This window comes from Corapipo altera, unplaced genomic scaffold (assembly GCF_003945725.1).
Source record: "Corapipo altera isolate COAL_440 unplaced genomic scaffold, ASM394572v1 49, whole genome shotgun sequence".
Lineage (NCBI taxonomy): Eukaryota > Metazoa > Chordata > Aves > Passeriformes > Pipridae > Corapipo > Corapipo altera.
In genome coordinates this window covers 8,841,149-8,857,957 of record NW_020884879.1, presented here as the reverse complement: position 1 = coordinate 8,857,957, position 16,809 = coordinate 8,841,149, and the positions used below count along the sequence as shown (strand labels likewise).

General features: G+C 35.8%; 1 protein-coding gene across 1 annotated transcript in view; it reads left to right on the top strand.

Annotated features, from left to right (window-relative positions):
* The first annotated feature begins 530 nt into the window (after positions 1-530).
* Positions 531-16,809, top strand: part of ST18 (ST18, C2H2C-type zinc finger) — a 189,174-nt gene continuing 172,895 nt past the window's right edge. The window contains exons 1-3 of the mRNA XM_027638719.1: positions 531-580; positions 5,617-5,707; positions 6,669-6,791. Of these exons, the coding sequence (XP_027494520.1) occupies positions 5,684-5,707; positions 6,669-6,791 (147 nt within the window). The 5' untranslated portion in view covers positions 531-580; positions 5,617-5,683. The remainder of the gene's footprint in view (positions 581-5,616; positions 5,708-6,668; positions 6,792-16,809) is intronic.

Here is a 16,809-nt window from a genome sequence, read left to right as displayed (position 1 = left end):
AAAGCAGTTTACAAGGATATGATCCCAAGAAGACGTCATGAATTTTATTTTCTGTTTTCCCTGGAATATTTAAATAAAATCATATAATTAAAAATCATTTAGTTTGGAAAAGACATTTAAGATCATTGAGTTGAATAGAAAACCAATTTTTAATTAAGTAATATAAATTTAGTAGTACTGTGTCTACTTTCTGAAGATGTTTTCTCCAAAAGGCAACAGTTATTTGGGAGAAAATTCTCAGTAAGGAGTGCACTGCATTGAGGTATATAAGTTTTTGCAGAGCTGGAAGACTGGAAGTAAATAATAAAGATCACAAAGAGGAAGTAAATGCAAAGTAACCTGCAGTCAGTAAGTAAATCTGTGTACATTGGAGTGGAAGTTTTGAATATGAGTACATGAGAAAAGAAGAAGCTGCTGCTGAGGATAAAGTTGGTCACATGAGCTCAAAGTTTGTGGAAACTTGTGGGTCTGTGTAAGGGTCAGGTTTTAAGATCAGAGTTCTTCAAAAGTTTGTCACTATAAGCTTCCCCCTTGCATAGTATCACCGTGCCCTTGGAGCTGTTTTTCTAACTTCTAACAAGTAAGAGATTTTTTTCTTTTCTTTTTAAAGGAAAATAAATTTAGTGTGAAATGATGCTATTATAGGTGTTTAAAAGAAGGTGGGAACCAGGGGCAAATGCTAAAGACAGAAAGGGAAAAGTTAATATGAAACATAACAACCTGGTGATTTTGTAATTATAAGACAGAAACTTTAACACTGTCTTTGCGTTTTGTAGGTAATTGTAACTAAAAGCTGTTATGTAGATCCAGATAAGAAATTTTATGTTTACAGAATGAATGAGATCTGGTTTTTATTAGATAATAAAGCATGAACACATGACCTATGGTGCTGGAGTGGAAACTTCCTCTTTGGCTATAAATGAAAGAAAGCTGTGTTTGTTTTCATTTTTAAGTTTGGTGAGAGGTAGTGATTCAGACAGTGTGAACTGAAATACAAAAGGATTTTCAAAAATGAAATGAATGACTTTTGATTTTGTCAATATGCTGCAGTCCCACATGAAAATGTGTGAATACCTGAGGTGGGCAAGTTGCCTCCCAGTCTCCATTTCTTTCAAATGGTTTGAGAAATTAAAAAGATTTTTCTCACACTCAAGGTACAACTTTCATTTGTGGATACCTTCAGAAAAATGTCTAGAATGTCTCTCAGAGAAAACTATCCCATTGTCAAATCCTTTGTCATAAAGAGTATTTGTAGATTGTGCTCTCCTAATATTTTAATCAGCCTTCAGTAGAATTATCAATTTTTTTTTTAAATATATCATAGCAGGCAAATGATTTGAGGTATTGAGGAGCTCATTCTTATTATCACATGTCCAAAATATGAGGATGGTGAATTTTTTTAGGAATGACTTATATGTGTCCAAAACACTTGTGAGTTATGACTAGTTGAAGATGTCCGTTCTGGCAATTCTTAGGCTACATGACTACTGAGAATCATAAAGAAGCAGATGTGATTTATATTCAATTTTCTCTAGTTTTGTGCAGAGGACAGTTTAGTTGCACAGGAGAGTCCAAAACTTCAAGTCCAAATAAAACTAGAACAGAGATATCTGGTGTGGAGTTGGCATGGCAGCAATGTTTTGCAAAACAAATTATGCCTTGTTTTTTTTTCTTATTCGTTGCTTTTTTCTTTCAGGGTTTGTTTTGTTTGTTGGGGTTTTTTTTTGTTTTGCTTTGGTTTTGTTTGTTTGGTTTTTTTCTCCCCAATCAATTCTGAGTTATTGACTCTCCTCCTTGCACTATAACCATGGATAAAACTATGTTCATTACATTGGCAAAGTCTACTTTACAGATTTTTACATCAATATAAAAAACCCCAACTGTAACACTGTTAGACACATGTTCAGTATTTTTCCTTTTCTGCTGTTCAAGCTGCTTTTACAGGAATAGTCTAGGTGTTAATTTGTGTGCCCAGAGAGATAGTATTTTGATTAAATAAAGTAAGAGGCTAAGGAGAAACTATTGGTCCTACAAAGATGGAAATTTGTCTGTCATTTTAATTTATTAACACTTTGCCTTGGAATATATTCCTCATCATATCATTCAGAATCTCAAAAAATGTTGATTTTACCTGCAGATTAAAAATTCTTCAGGAGCCTTGAAGGGGAACAGTGGGCACTGCTTTATGATTTAAAACCAGCAATACTAATTATTCTAATGTAAGCATGTCTCTACTCCCTCTCCAGACAGACCCATGAGATACTCTTTTTATTACTTTACTCTTGGTAGAAAATAAAATTGAAGAGTGGCTAAAATAAAAGCACCTTCCCTATCCATTCTACTAGTGTTCAAGAAGTGGAGGAATTACTGTCTTTGTAATTATAGCCTTAGATAAATTTTTCAACTCTCCTATCATCTCTCTCATGACATGACCCCACTCACACCACTCACCCCTTTATGTAGTCTTCTCTCTGCTTCACATTCCGTTATTTCTTTTTCTCTCTAAATGACCATGCCAACAGAATATTAATGGACAGAATGTATGCTAAGTAATAATAAACTAACTAATGTCAGAGTTTAAAATCAGCACCTCTAGAAAGTTTAGCTTCTCTAAATAACCCCATAAACCACGGAAATTTGCAAAAACAGCACGTGTACTATTCTATTTGCAGAACTCTTAATAAGGACTTTCATTTAGATGTTCTCTTTCTAAAGAGAACCCATTCTGCTGAGAGAACTATCTTCTCCTGGTTGTTAAGTGGAGTTGAGTCAGTTGGAATCACTGCCATCCTACAAGACTTCACCACCCTGTTCAGGGTTATACAGTTTTGAGACAGCAGCCTACCATGTTATGGGTAGATCTAGCTCCTCCATCTGAGGCCAAATCCCAAAACCCCAAGTGTTGATTTAAAGTGCCATTTTTCTTAGCAGGTATTTGAAGGGAACATTCAGGAAATTCAGTTTTCCCTGACATCTGACAGCAGCAGGATGGGGTAGGTATTTGCATGTAAAACTCAGGAATGTCTAAGAAATGAACAAGTAAACTAGGTTGCCTGGGTTAAAATGGTTGTTCAGCTCCCTGCAACGACTGGAAGGGAATATTTTGCTGTGCCCTTAAAAAATATTGCTGCTTTCTTTGCTGTTCTCTTCCTGAACATTTGAATTCCTTTATTTTCCACTGCTAGTTCTCCGAGTAGGCTTAGCAGAGGCAAAGCAACTGTAAAGGATTTTCTTAAATAAAATAAAATAAAGCAAAACTCTGTATTTCCATACCAGACTTTGCTGCTTGTTCTTCCTTCATGACAACTTCTTCCTTCATGACAACTAAGAGAGATCATCAGAAGGACAGGGACAAGTAAAACAGAATCATGAGAGATGTAAATCTCTCTAGCTTATCTTGTCAGAGCACAAATGTCTATAGTCTTCTGAATATAACCAGGTTTTTTGTGTTCTGTATGCCATCAACTGTATGCCATGAAATTTGGCAAAGTTTCTTTTTTGGGGGGAGGCCCTTTCATGATCTGCGTCTTTTTCTTTAGAGACATCTCTTGTTCACTCAGTTTTAAGTTCTGTCTGAGAACATAAAAGACATTGGTTTCTTTTCAGTGTTTTACTGTGAACAAAAGCAGTCTTAATGCATGTCCAGACAATATGTAGTATCACTAATCTTAGGCATGCAATTAGCCTTATCATTACTTCTTGCTCTCTAAATTCAGTGAGACTTAAACAGAAACTTTTTGTATTTCCTTAATATTTGGTTTTAATGTATATCACATATGTTTTATATAATACATCATTGTAACAAGACCAATCTATAACTGTAATTTTGAGATAGCTATCTAAGGAATAGTAAATTTCTGAAAACTTGTGTATGTGAAGGGAAATGCGTATACATATTTGTATGTGCTTTTGCTACTAGACTGAACCAAAGCCTCTCACTCACAAGGGTCAGTTGTTCAAGGTGATTGAGACACAAACTGTAAACTGCGGCCTAAAACCAATGTTCTTTGGGGTCTGAACATTACTTCTGAAGAAAATCTACTACCGCGTGCCCTGAACATCCATGGTTCTGAACGATTTAGCTGTGTGCTTTCAAAAATCGTTTTTACATATGCTGGAGTTTTATCTTGATACAACGAACTCAATACTGACAGGTCTGATATGCCAGTTGCTTTCAACAAACCTGCTTAGCTGTAACAGAGAATATAAGATTTGAGATCTCGGGTGACGGGAAAAAAAATCGCTGATATTTTGCTTTAAGCAATAGAACTTGACCTGAAAACTAGTGACTAAACTGTTGTCACATAGAAATGCATATAAGGTTTCTGCCAAAGGCTAAGTCTTTTGAGTCTTTAAAGGATTGATTCTGCCTGAGTAAGTAATCTAATTTTTACAAGAAAACCAAAGTCCAGAAATGCAGGAAAAATAAGAAAACTATCTTGAGGTACTACAGTACCTGGGGACTTAGTGCTGTTAGTTACTTGTGTTGTATGTGTCTCTGTGTATAAATATGCCAAAGAAAATATCCTGCATATTTATAAAGCACTGGACGTAATAGGGTATTAAACCAACACACTCCAGTGTGTTTTCTATATCTCTTTATGTATTCTCACTGGCAGAAGGGCTTTTATTACCTGTCCATATTAATGTAAAAGGTCCTTGTAGTGTCTCAACTTCAAAGAAGTTTATCAGAAGAAAAGAAAGCAGTAACAACTGTCATGAAATCCAGAAATCATTACTGAGTCCTTTGAGGGTGAAATTTGAAGTGGTTACATTTGGCACTTGGTTTTGTTTTAAAGGATGTCATTTGTCTTGAGTTGCAATTGGGGGTCATGATAAAAAAGATGCTAATTCCCTCCCTCAGCTGTTATTCTTAACTTCAGCCCTAACCCCTTTCAAAGAATTTCATTAGTCACTGACAGTAGTTTGTTTATTGGGAGTTATTACTAAGGCTCTAGTCACTGTCACAACCTGTCAGCTCGAAATTAAATTGACTCAGAGCTTCTGCATTAGCAGATACATATGGTAGATTCAACAGTCAATTTTGAAATTGTTATAACAGATTTATTAGTATTATTAGTAGACTGGTTGACCATGATCAATAGTAAAGAGGTAAGACAGCTTTTCTCTCTCCACCCCCAAAGGGCACTAGAATCCTGCATTTTTATTTTGCTACTAAGACTGTAAGTCTGAGGGTTTTCACTTCTCTGTTGTGGAATGTGGGAGGTGCATGGACATGAATTCAGTTGATTCTTTGGAGTACTTCTTCAGAAATAAAAGTAATACTAGTCACCACGCAAGAGGAAGGAGTATCCACATCAGTTATAGAGTCTGCTCTACCCTACAGCTTTTTTTCTGACTCAAATAGGTTTTCCATGGATGGACTGTGTATTCACTTTAGATTTTAAATTTGTATACACATACACTTACTGGCCCTGAATATCTGAGAGATGATTTCTAAAACACTTGTAGTGTCTGCTGGCATTTATTAGTAGAAAATAATTTTCTCTTGAAATACCCTTTCATTTTTTTTCTCCCTCTCCCCCCACACTGTTCTATCATTGAGTTATACTTTAGTTCTTGTTACCTGTTTTCTTTTTTTTCGATATTTTTCAGGGCTGTGAGGGCAAAGGGTTGAGAGTTTTGCTGTGTGTCTTGAAGATGGCAAACTTCTGCTGAGTGAATGTTCAGAACTGACAGTCTTCTGGTAAGAAATTAAAACAGAGCAAGAGATCTGTAGTCAAGGTCAAGATCAGGTTTTATACTTGACCTTGGCAAGGAATACAACATGTTCTATCTTCACATCAAAAGACAAGATTGTCAAAGAGAACTGAGACAGAAGGTGGCCAAGGAGCCTGAAATTTCTGGGAAAGTGTGTTCAAGGTCTAAGATTTTGTGCTGACTGCAGAAATGTAGACAAATGCTGCAGCATTTCCATTTCTAGTCTTTTGACTCAGCCTGGCATCATCCGTCCCACAGTGTCAGGTCCCTTAACATTGTTGTCTTTTAACTAAATCAGTTTAGATATGTGCATGGAGCAGCTGAATCACATGTGAATCATTTAATACATGGATCTTGTCCAGAAATTCCATTCAGTTTCTTCTCTTCACATAGGAAGTTATCATATAAAATTATCAACTCATGTGGTTTAAATCAAATCAGGATTTAAACATTTTCTGATACATTAATGACATACAGTTAACTGGAAATCAATTGACTAATTCCAGCCTAATGCCAGCAGTACAGCAGACATACCTCACTCTATACTTACAAAACATTAATGAATACTTACAAAGTTCTAAATACCTTTTGTTAAAGTAATGTAAAAAAATTTTAATCTTTCTCCCCTGTGTGTAAGCCTTATATGAATCGTTACTGGCATGCTCACTATTTTTGGGTTCCCCTATTTGGCTGCCCTGGTGGAGATGAGTTTGCTCCAGCTTTCTGCAGCTCCCAACAATCTGGGGTCTGTGCATTGATGAGATAACAGCCCATGAGCTCATGAGTCCACAACATAAAGATGGTGAGATCCCTTACCTATTACTGTCATGAGCAAAACAGACATGACTTACAAAAACTTTTAATTAATGAGTCTTTGATGATTAATTAATCAGTCCGCACTGAAAGCAAGCATTATAAATGTTTCATTCTTCTTTGTGTTCTCTCAGATCCAGATTTTGAAGAGACACTTTTTGAGGAGGCCTCTGAAATTTTGTTTCAAGCTCAGTGGAAGAGGAAGGAAGCCAATGGCAGCTACAGCAGAAACCTGGAATCCACAGTCTAAAATACAGGTACAGTTGGGTAACAATTAAATTTACAAAAGCTATGATAAACCTGCTAGCTAACCCTTCAAAACTGTGCTTTTGTCATGCCTTTTTTTCAGCATTCAATATGTTTCTATTTTTCTAATCCATTTCTTCTATTCAGATGAGCATATGTACTTGGTAGCTTCTTGGCAATAATGTAATATTTGGTTCCACTTGTGCTAATGGTATGCTAAGGAAACCTTATGTGTTATCAGCTCCTAATTGTAGATTGAAGGACGCCTACCTTAGTGCTTCTGCAGGTGAGGAAAGGCTCAGAGATTTTGTGTAGAATAAAGCTGATGTAGGTTGGAAGGAAGTTGGAAAGGAATATGAAGTGACTTTTTCTAGTGAAATGAACCACTGACAAATTTAAGGGTGACCTATGGATTTGGAACTATATTATAGAAACCAAACTAAACTTACTGTGGAAAACATAGCCAAAACCAACATATTTAGGTTCTTCATAAAGAAATAAAAGGGATTTCTAGGATCAATAGGGGATTAATGTTATACAAAAGGGTTATTATCTATTTCATGAAACTTCACTTTCAAGAAAAATGCTGCGTTTTTATTTATTCACAGTTCTTCCCTTCATTCTGTCACATGTTAGAGAGGTTGTGTTTGACACTTGCAGTAAGTGTCAATACTCTATGGCAGTAAAACAGTAAGAAAAATTATTGAAATGAATGGAACAGTCATTAGGGATTATGGATATAATTTGTCTGTAATATCTATTTATTGACCTCAAAACCACATTTAAAATCACTGCTTTTCTCAGATTATAATGTTCTATTTTTTTTCCTTTTTAGAGGCAGTATACATTTGTGAAACTCACACTCAAATTTAAGTTATGCAGAACCTTAGGCTTTTGGTCATAACCCATCTATCCTCTCTCTTTTAGTCTGAAATAAATTCTGTATTCTTTATAATTACCATTGTAATATGCACCTTGTAGTGTTTCCACTGCATTGCTTACACTACTTTAAACACTAGAAGTAATTTCTACACTACAAGTGTAGTGTTTAGAAAGTGAAATTTTTTTACAAAACTTTCAGAAATATCTTATTGTTTGTATTTCAGGGTTCTACCTTATTTGTCAGATTCTCTAACACAATAACATAGTAAGTATATGCCTGCAAAAGCATTGTAGAGCTAGTCTGAAACAATTTTTTTCATCACATCAGTATTTCAAGTTTATAATTTAAAAAAATCTTTATTACAAATAGAGATATTGAAAACTTATATTAAATGAAGTAATTTTCTCTGCACTCTTTACCATTATGGACTTCAGTTTCAAAATGAAGTGTTTCAGTGGTTTCAAAACCAATCACTCCCATTAAACAAAAGCTGGTCCTGGTGGGGCTCCATTGTGTTGTTTTCTTTCTCCCCTTCCTCTTAACATATTTCTGTCAAGACAAAATATTACCATATTCAGCCCTCTGAGTAACTTAAAGTCAACTTTGAACAATTATTGGCTGCTTCAAAATGCATTGCAAAAATACTACATATCCTGGTGTGTAAATATCTCAACATTCTGCAAGGATTTCTTTCAAGAGGCTAATTTATTTGTCTGTTAACAAATGCTTTGCAAGGCAGAGAAACATATTATATTAAAGGCCTCTGAGAACAAGTTGAACAACTCCAGAGTTTGTGTCCCTTCTTAAAGAACACAGATCTATTCCATTTGACCTATAAAATTAAGAGGGGTTTCTGTATTGAAATAATATGCAAGACAAAGTGATTTTTGTTATGTCTTCAAACATAAAATTATTGACCATTTTCCAGTGTTATCTGTGTACTGATTTTTATAGAGAGCTTCATTCTCTTGAAGAATATAAAATAATTTTTAGATTGTTAAGCTCAATGTGGTGACTACAGGGAAGTTTCTGAATAATTCAAATCCACAGTGCTTGTTTTACTTTCTATCTTTTCTGCTTTCTGTCTTGCATTCTTCTTTCTTTCCTGTATTGTTCAGTTTAGGTTATTAGAAATTACACAGATATTAGTTTCAACAGCAGCCAGAGCAAGTACCTTGCTCTCTGGTTCACCCTTGTCAAGTGTCAGTGCTGAATTAATTGTTCGAGTTCATGTGTTGCTGTCAACACAGCTGTCCAACACTCCAGTGTTTCCTTACCTTAGTTTATATATTATTGATGCTGGTTTACAAATGCTTCAAGATGTAGTGCCTCTTTTAGTCCATTCTGTGAAGTATTTAACCAAACTGAGCTATACTGCCGTGCCGGAGAACAAATAATGCTAAAGTTTATTTGACTGGCAGCTCAGAGCAGCTGCAGAAGTGGTGGAGAAATGAATTTTGAGGCATTACTCTGAGCCAATCCAAATTTAGAAATATCCACACATCAAGTGGATATTCTTTATTCTTGAACATTGTAAGTTGTTCTGTTAACAGAAGTTTATGTACAAATGACTAATTACGAAATTTGATATCTATACTAACATGAAACACCATCATCCTTTTAGCTGAATTTCTTTAGTTTTAAAGTTCTAGAAGCATTCTTATCATGGCAGCTATAAATACCTTCCCTTAAATAAAATGCTGGTCCCATAACTAACCTAATTTATACAACAGCAAGATTAATTTAGTGGGAACTAAATCATCTTTTCCACTTCTGATTTCCTAGGACAGACTCTTCTTCTCAGAGAAAAGCTTAGAAGTTCAGCATTTGTATTATCTCCTTGGAAGGTTACTTAGGATTTTCTTGCATATTTTCTTCCTTCTACATCAATGAAAGCCTAATATCCCTGAATTTTAACTCTTTTTTCTATAATGTGGTGTGGAGTAGAAACTCCTCTATGCCAGCCTGCTCATTTCTGGAACTAGTATTATATACATGAGAGAGCAAATGGGCTCTTCTTACTGAGATAAGTAATTTACAGGATGTTAAGTCTTTTGCTTCATTTTAAATGAAGACATTATGTGCCTGTGTCTCCCTCTTGTGGCATGAAGATACTTTGACCAGAAATTGTTAATCATACCAGAACCATTGGAAAAGAGCACAGCATTTCATGGTTTCAGATTTTTCCATTGCTATAAATTTTCTTATGTTCCGTTTGTGTGCTCTTTTAATTGAACTGTTAAGAATTCTCCTTGAGGTGCAGTGAAAGTTTTAAGTTAAAATTTTGGCAAGATTTTTTAAGAAATCACTGCTATGTAGCTGACTATAAAGAGCACCCCAAAGTAATCAAATGTTTGCAAGCACAAAGTTAATTGAGCTGTCATGCAACAGGAATTATAGTTCAGAGGCAAGTGAAGACACAGACTTGTCATTCAAACATGAGGCTGGTAAGCATGAACAGAACTTATCGGCAGCAAACTCTTAAATCACTAAATTCCTTCGGTCCTTGTAGGTCAGTGATTAGGACAGAAGAAGCAGACACCCACAGTGGTCAGCACAGTCACAGAGTTTTAGTCTCCCATTTCATAATAGAAAATAAAGTCTTTGAGGTGTTCTTCTGTTCTGGACTTTAGAAACAGCAGAGCAAACAAGGAAAAATACCCTTTGACTTTGAGTCAAAGACTTTTTTATCTCTGTTTCTCTGGTTGTAGTCCTAGGATCTCGCTTATACTCTTATAGCCTTATATTCTTATATTCTGTAACCTGACACAGAAAGGATGCTCCTGGGAACCTCTTCTGACTTTGAGGCATTGTGTTTTGGTTTTTTTTCAACTACATGAGATAAGCGGCAACCCCTGGAAAAGGAAAGATGGGCCTCAAAACATCTTATTACAACAGAAACAAGAGTTTGAAGTTTCTGTGTCCCAGGTGAATGCCTTAACCACACAGCTTTAAAGTAGACAAATGTCATCTTGTCATTATCATAAATAGGATAGCTTTTAACAGAAGAGGCTACTAACGAGCAAGTACAGGATTCCTAGTCTGGTAATTGAGGGCATTTCAGAAATCTAAGCAACACTTTCTCTAAGTCAGATTAAGTACAGGTTTGAAAACAAGAGTAAAGACTACAAGGAAAATGATCTTATTTGCAGTCATACATAAAGGATTTGCACACCTGTCAGACAAAGAGGGGAAAAAAAATTCCAAATTTCCAGAAACTTTCTGTAAAATCTGACATACCTGGTCAGAGAACTGGGATTACCGTGATTTGGCAGTGTAGGTGTGAGAGAATAATATCTAAATTAGCATGAGGCTATGGAGTAGTTGTGACTTATGCTGTAAGCAGTTTAGGTGTTTTGGGATCAGAACTCTCTGCTTTTGAGGATACTATATTTATCTCAGTGCTTTTGCAAGCCTGAATACTCAACAGCTATTATAAGCATTCTTATGTTAGCTTATAATCTTTTTTCTCTTCTATAAAATATGTGAAAAAAATATTTTTGTTATGAGAGGTCAAAATCTAGATCAAAGTAAGCATTTTTTATACTTTTTGTGAAAAAAGTTTTCAATATTATTGGTTTTTTCCCCATTCACAGCTTGGTAAAAGATTAGTTCCTTTTATTTTGTCCCTGAAAAGTTCCACTTTCTGATTCTTGTATACAAGAAGGATGTTTGAAATACTATTTGAAATGCTTAAAAATAAAACCAGTCAGAAAGTGGGCTTATGCTAATTCTTGGAACATAGCAAAATACCAGATTGGGGTTAATAGAGAAAAAAATTATATAGCACCTATGTAAGTCAGTGTACCTGTTGAATTGTGACTAATTTTTGCTTGTCAATACATGGGATTAACATTTCTTTCGTATCTGTCCTGACAAGGTCAGATTTAGATGTTTTAAAGGAATTTCCTCTGTTCTTGCTGTGTATTTCTATAGTACATATTTTGCTAGTAAAATTACATTACAATGATCCCACCTGTGTAAAAGCCATATATTCGGTCATAAATAGCAATAAGAATACCAAATAAAATGTAGAATAAAAATTATATTATGGCTAAAAAATAATATTAAAAGTATTTTGCATAATTTATTCAGGAAGTTTACTCATCAATTTCTGCCCTACAGAAACTACTACTGCAGATATGCAAGGCAAAATTTCAGTCTGACTCTTAGATCCTAGGCTGGCATTTAGAAGACTCATGTTTGAACTTCTTGATAGAATGTATTGATCCAGAATAACTGGTGGGCACTAAGAAATTACATCATTAAGGTGTTCCTTTTTCTACTATTGGAGAGCCAGAGAGCTGACTATCCTGCTGTGACTGGGAAGCTAAATCAGTACAAAATTTGTACCTGTCTCCACTGGGTGGCAGCCCAAGCTCTTCTCAAACCCAAAAGGGAGGGATTTCTCTTTAGCTGAAAAAAATAGCATCACCCTCACATCTCAGCACTTTGTAAAACTCATGAGACTTTTCTGTACATCTAGTGGGTCAGGTATTGGGCCCTTCATCTTCAGGGAGTCTCCAATTACTTTATAGCAAGATGGTCTCTCTTCTGCTAATGGCACTTCTAAAGGCTGTTCCTATATTGTATTTAATTAGATTGTGATTAGTTCACACAAACTGTTTATTTAAAACGATGATTCTGAAATTAACATCTTCACCTTGAACACTCACAGAATTCACTGGAGATATCTAATGGATTTAAGTAGCCTGTCTGGAAATTATGGGGAAAACCATGCACTGTGTTCTCCACACAGCCTTATACTTTAAAGCATACTGAAGCACCACTGAACAAAGTGAATCTTTACAGCGTTGAGAGATAGCACCTTTGATCCTCTATTCTAGGAGGCTCATGGTTGTGATTGCAGTCATTACTGTTGCCTGTTCAGCTGTAGTCTTTCTAAGTCTCTCCAGTGGTGTTCCGCTCCTGCTCTGCCTCCTGTGACACTGGTGAGAGATGCATTGCTGGGATTCCTTCCTTCCAACTGGCAAGAAACAAAGGTCACAACAGCTTCAGGTGACAAGGATCACATTGCCTTTTCAGGATGGTGAAAAGAAATTGCAGTGTCCTGGCCATGCTTCATAAAATGTAAATTTCCTTTAGGGACTGGAAGTTGTTCTTTATTTTCTGCTGGATGCAGTTTAATTTTTCTCTCTTTTCACTAATTTTAATGGATTTTAAAAAGAGTTCCTTGGCCTCACACCATATATCACAGTTTAGTCAGTTCTTCACCAAAAACCAGCATAGTATAAGAAAGAAAATTTTACATGACTCTGGTGTACAAACCATATTCTTTTAAATAGGTCAGTTTAACCTTGGATTATTTCAGACACTTTCAAAGATTCCTTTAGGAAAGATTACACTGTTTGCTTCCAGTGTACAAATAAGGGAATGGATTCTTTTTTTTTTTCTATGGACAAGCCCAGTAAACTGTGTTTCACTGAAATAAGACACCAGCTTTGGAGTTTGTCCTGGTTTTATCTCAGAACTGAGATCTGTGCTAGCAGCTTCAGAGCTGTGTCATGCAAAAAGATGCATTGTACACCACTTTTCAAAGTCTTTTGCTTCTCCTGTACTGAAACACAGGACCTGAGAGATTTACAAAATCAAATCTAGGCAAAAATAACCTGTTAACGAAAAGAATAATCTCTGAAGAATTTATCTGCACCTTAATCTATAGGATTTATGTTACAAGTTAGTGCTTCAGTTTGAGAACCTAGGAGTTCTTGTAAATGTGTTCAGCAGAGTTTATTTGGAAATTCTTACTGAAATGAGTGTTTCTTACCAGAAAACATATGAAGGATGATTAAAGTTATTTTTAGTTTCAGAGGATGAAATTTCATTCTGAAACAGAGGTGTTTCTAATAAACCTGTCCTTGGGAGTTGGATTTGGGTTCTTTTTGTTGCTTCCAAGGTACAATGAAAACATCCTCTTGCATTAGTTTCTTTCTTGCTCTTAACAGATGGGAAGTTGCGATGCAGGCTGCCTCAGAGCCCAATGGCTCTGATAGTGTAACCTGATGTAGCTGTAGCCCACCAGAGAAGGTAAAGCTCTTCACACTCGTTCCTTAACTGCGCAGGAATTTCTCATAGCCAAAACAGAGATACATCATTCTTAATTTCCAGGAGTGGCTTCATGAGCTGTGGAAAAAATCCAGTTAGAACAAACTACAGACCATCCTCTAGCACCAGACATGCCACCAGTGGCAACTGTACTGAACCCTTACTGTGAATGCAGAAGCTCATTTTGCAGCTTTTACTCATATTTGCATGAGTTACCTGGGGGTTTTGTGATCACATCTGTGATCACATGCTGACAGCATTTTGAGATAACAGGCTTTCAAACAATAGCAGTTTCTGGAGGAATGTTTTTAAGAGTGAGACCTGGACTGTAATATTTGCTTCTAAGAAAAAGGAGAGTGAACAGGGACCTCAGCTTTATCTCCAGATATATTGACTGCACTTGACATGTCTTCCACCAAGACAAATTACTGAATGCCTACAATGAAATAATGCATCACACCAAGAGGTAGACTAACCTTTCTGTGCCTGTTGCTTTGCAACATGGTATGCTGCCAAAGAGTCTTCTGGAAACAACCTGGTCTCTGCTTGCATGTAAGTCGGTCTCTGTGTCTCACCTACCTCATGAAAGAGGACTTTCACAGTTAATTTCTGTGAAGTGCTTCACAATTACTATCTGACAGATGCCTAAATACAGACCATGGTTAGTATGATAGAGTAACTAAAACGACCTTTACAAAAGCATTTTTGCTTTAAAAACCTCTCTTCTCTCTCAGTGCTCTCTGTTTTAATGTTACCTCATCTTCTTTCCATTTAATTCTCATCTCATACCTTTTGTTTCTTTTCACTGACCCTTCTGGACAACTGTTTTTGGGAAAGCCTTTTTATATATCTCTCTTTCCCTTCTCTCTCTAATAGATACCATCATCTTTTAAAGAGCAGGCACTCCCTCCCTCAGCTAAGTACTGTCTTGGCAGGCAACTGTGGAGGAGGAGTCTTCTTTAAAAGGCTCTGAAATTGTGTTGTTAAAAAAATATATAAATAAAGCAACAAACCTTTTAATAGGGCTTTGAACAATCATCCCTTTCATTCCCTTATGGCCTATTGTGCTTCTGGCTTTTTTATTATTTAGTGTGCTTCAAAAAAAAAAAAATCTAAATGTTTTATGTTAAGCCATTAAGAGTTTATTTGGGTTGAAAATAAATAAATAAATGTGATGCTAGCAGTTGGGACTGTAAGCACATAAGCAGTTGGCTGGCAAAGGCAACCTATAGGAGGCACATCAGAAGGCCAGAATAAGCTTTAGTAAAAGACCAGAACAAAAGCATCACCAGCATTTGTTTCTGGTAAAGTACTTTTGCATGAACCTGACTATGGAGTGGCTTACCCAGCTTTTATCTTTTTCAAATTCACTCACTTCCCCCACCCCTCTCTACAGCATCACTCCAAACTGTAACTCATGGTAATTATGTGGAAAAGAAGGAAGCATGGGATTTTTTTGAATCTTCTTTTGTGTTATTTTTTTAAACCACCTGATGGGAGCATGTGACTGGTTGGTATCCAACATTGCTCCTGGAGTTATTGTTCACCTAACTAAATGTTTTTTCCATGACCTGCCTGAATTTCTTTCTTTTGTGTATTTTAATTTATTTTTTAAAATGTTGGGTGTATGTTGCAAATAGCCAGAAAAAGTGTTTTGTTCCTTTCTTTCTTTATAATCTCTTCCATTTTTGTTTGCTTGTGATCCCCAGAGAATTCTGTATCAGGCTGGTGGCTGCAGCTAGGTCTCCTCTGTGTGCATAATTGGTATCTTGCTTCGTCTCAGTTCCCTAGTGGGGCTGTTGGGGAGAGAGAGAAGAGTCTTTGCCATTAAATGCATTATTAGGTTCACATTCTAGCTCCTATGTGACCTATATTTGGCAAATCAACATCACAAATTAAACTTTCTAACCCTCTTTCTCCATGCGATTGAACTATATAGTAGTTTTTGAAAAGCACACATACAGACTGCAGCTGATTTCATTAAATTAGTAGATTACAAGAGGTAGATAGGAGGAACTTCTGAAAATCTGAACCTGATTTCGCTGTCTTATTTTTGAGGCTCATAAATAAAACAATCTGATACTCCTTGTGAAGTTGAATGGAGTCACTAACAGTGCAGATCTTAAAAATTAAGAGCACAGGTGTCTGTCACTAGTCAGGCTCCAAAGGAAGGACAATGCCTTCAATTAGTGCCATTTTATGTGTGGGACATAGAATGTCAGGTTGCAAATGACAAAAAGAGTTTCTAGCACACATAACGTCAGGTGCATCAAAAAGCAGAAATCCACAGCACAAAACAAGAGAACATGGAACTGTCTTTATAATACAGTGACATTTTCATTTTTTCCTCTCTTGTAACAGTATTGCTGATTTTTATAGAATCACAGAATATCCTGAATTGAAAGGGACCCACAAGGATCATCAAAGTAAAAAAAAAAAAAAAAAAGTTCTCTTGTAATAATAGGAAATAAGGAGAGTGATTGAACACAATTTTAATTGCTAAGTTCCTTTGACTCACATAGTTTGGTAGATTTCTCTATAAAAGCAAGGTGTACCTTTCAAAATTTTGTTACAGGATCAATTACAGAGAAGAAAAAGTCAATCAGATATTTGGACTTATGAGGCTTAGTGTTTTATAGACCTAGCTTTTGTGTACAGTCATCTGTACACAAGACCTTGTGTACACTTGACCTATTCAAAAATAGGTACCAGGGCTCAGAAAATGCTTAAGAGGAAGACCTAACTCAGGTTTTCCCAGTACATAAACAGGTATTATAAACTTTCTGACCTCATAGTCATACTGTGAAAATAATCAACCTGCTATATACTGCAGTATTTTAGTAGGCAGAGTTTGTGTTCCTGAGATACAGATAATTAAGTGGAAAAGTGAGGTTATTGGGAAAAAGGAAGAATATATATACTGTTCTATAATATACTACTAATTTTAATGAGATGAGAAGAACTTGTAAGATAAGCTTGGACTAAAAATTTAAAAAATATATACAAAAATCAGTGGAAAACTTCCTATTGCTTTCAGTGTTATTTAAAGTCTACATTAAAAAGTAATAGTAACTGGTGTG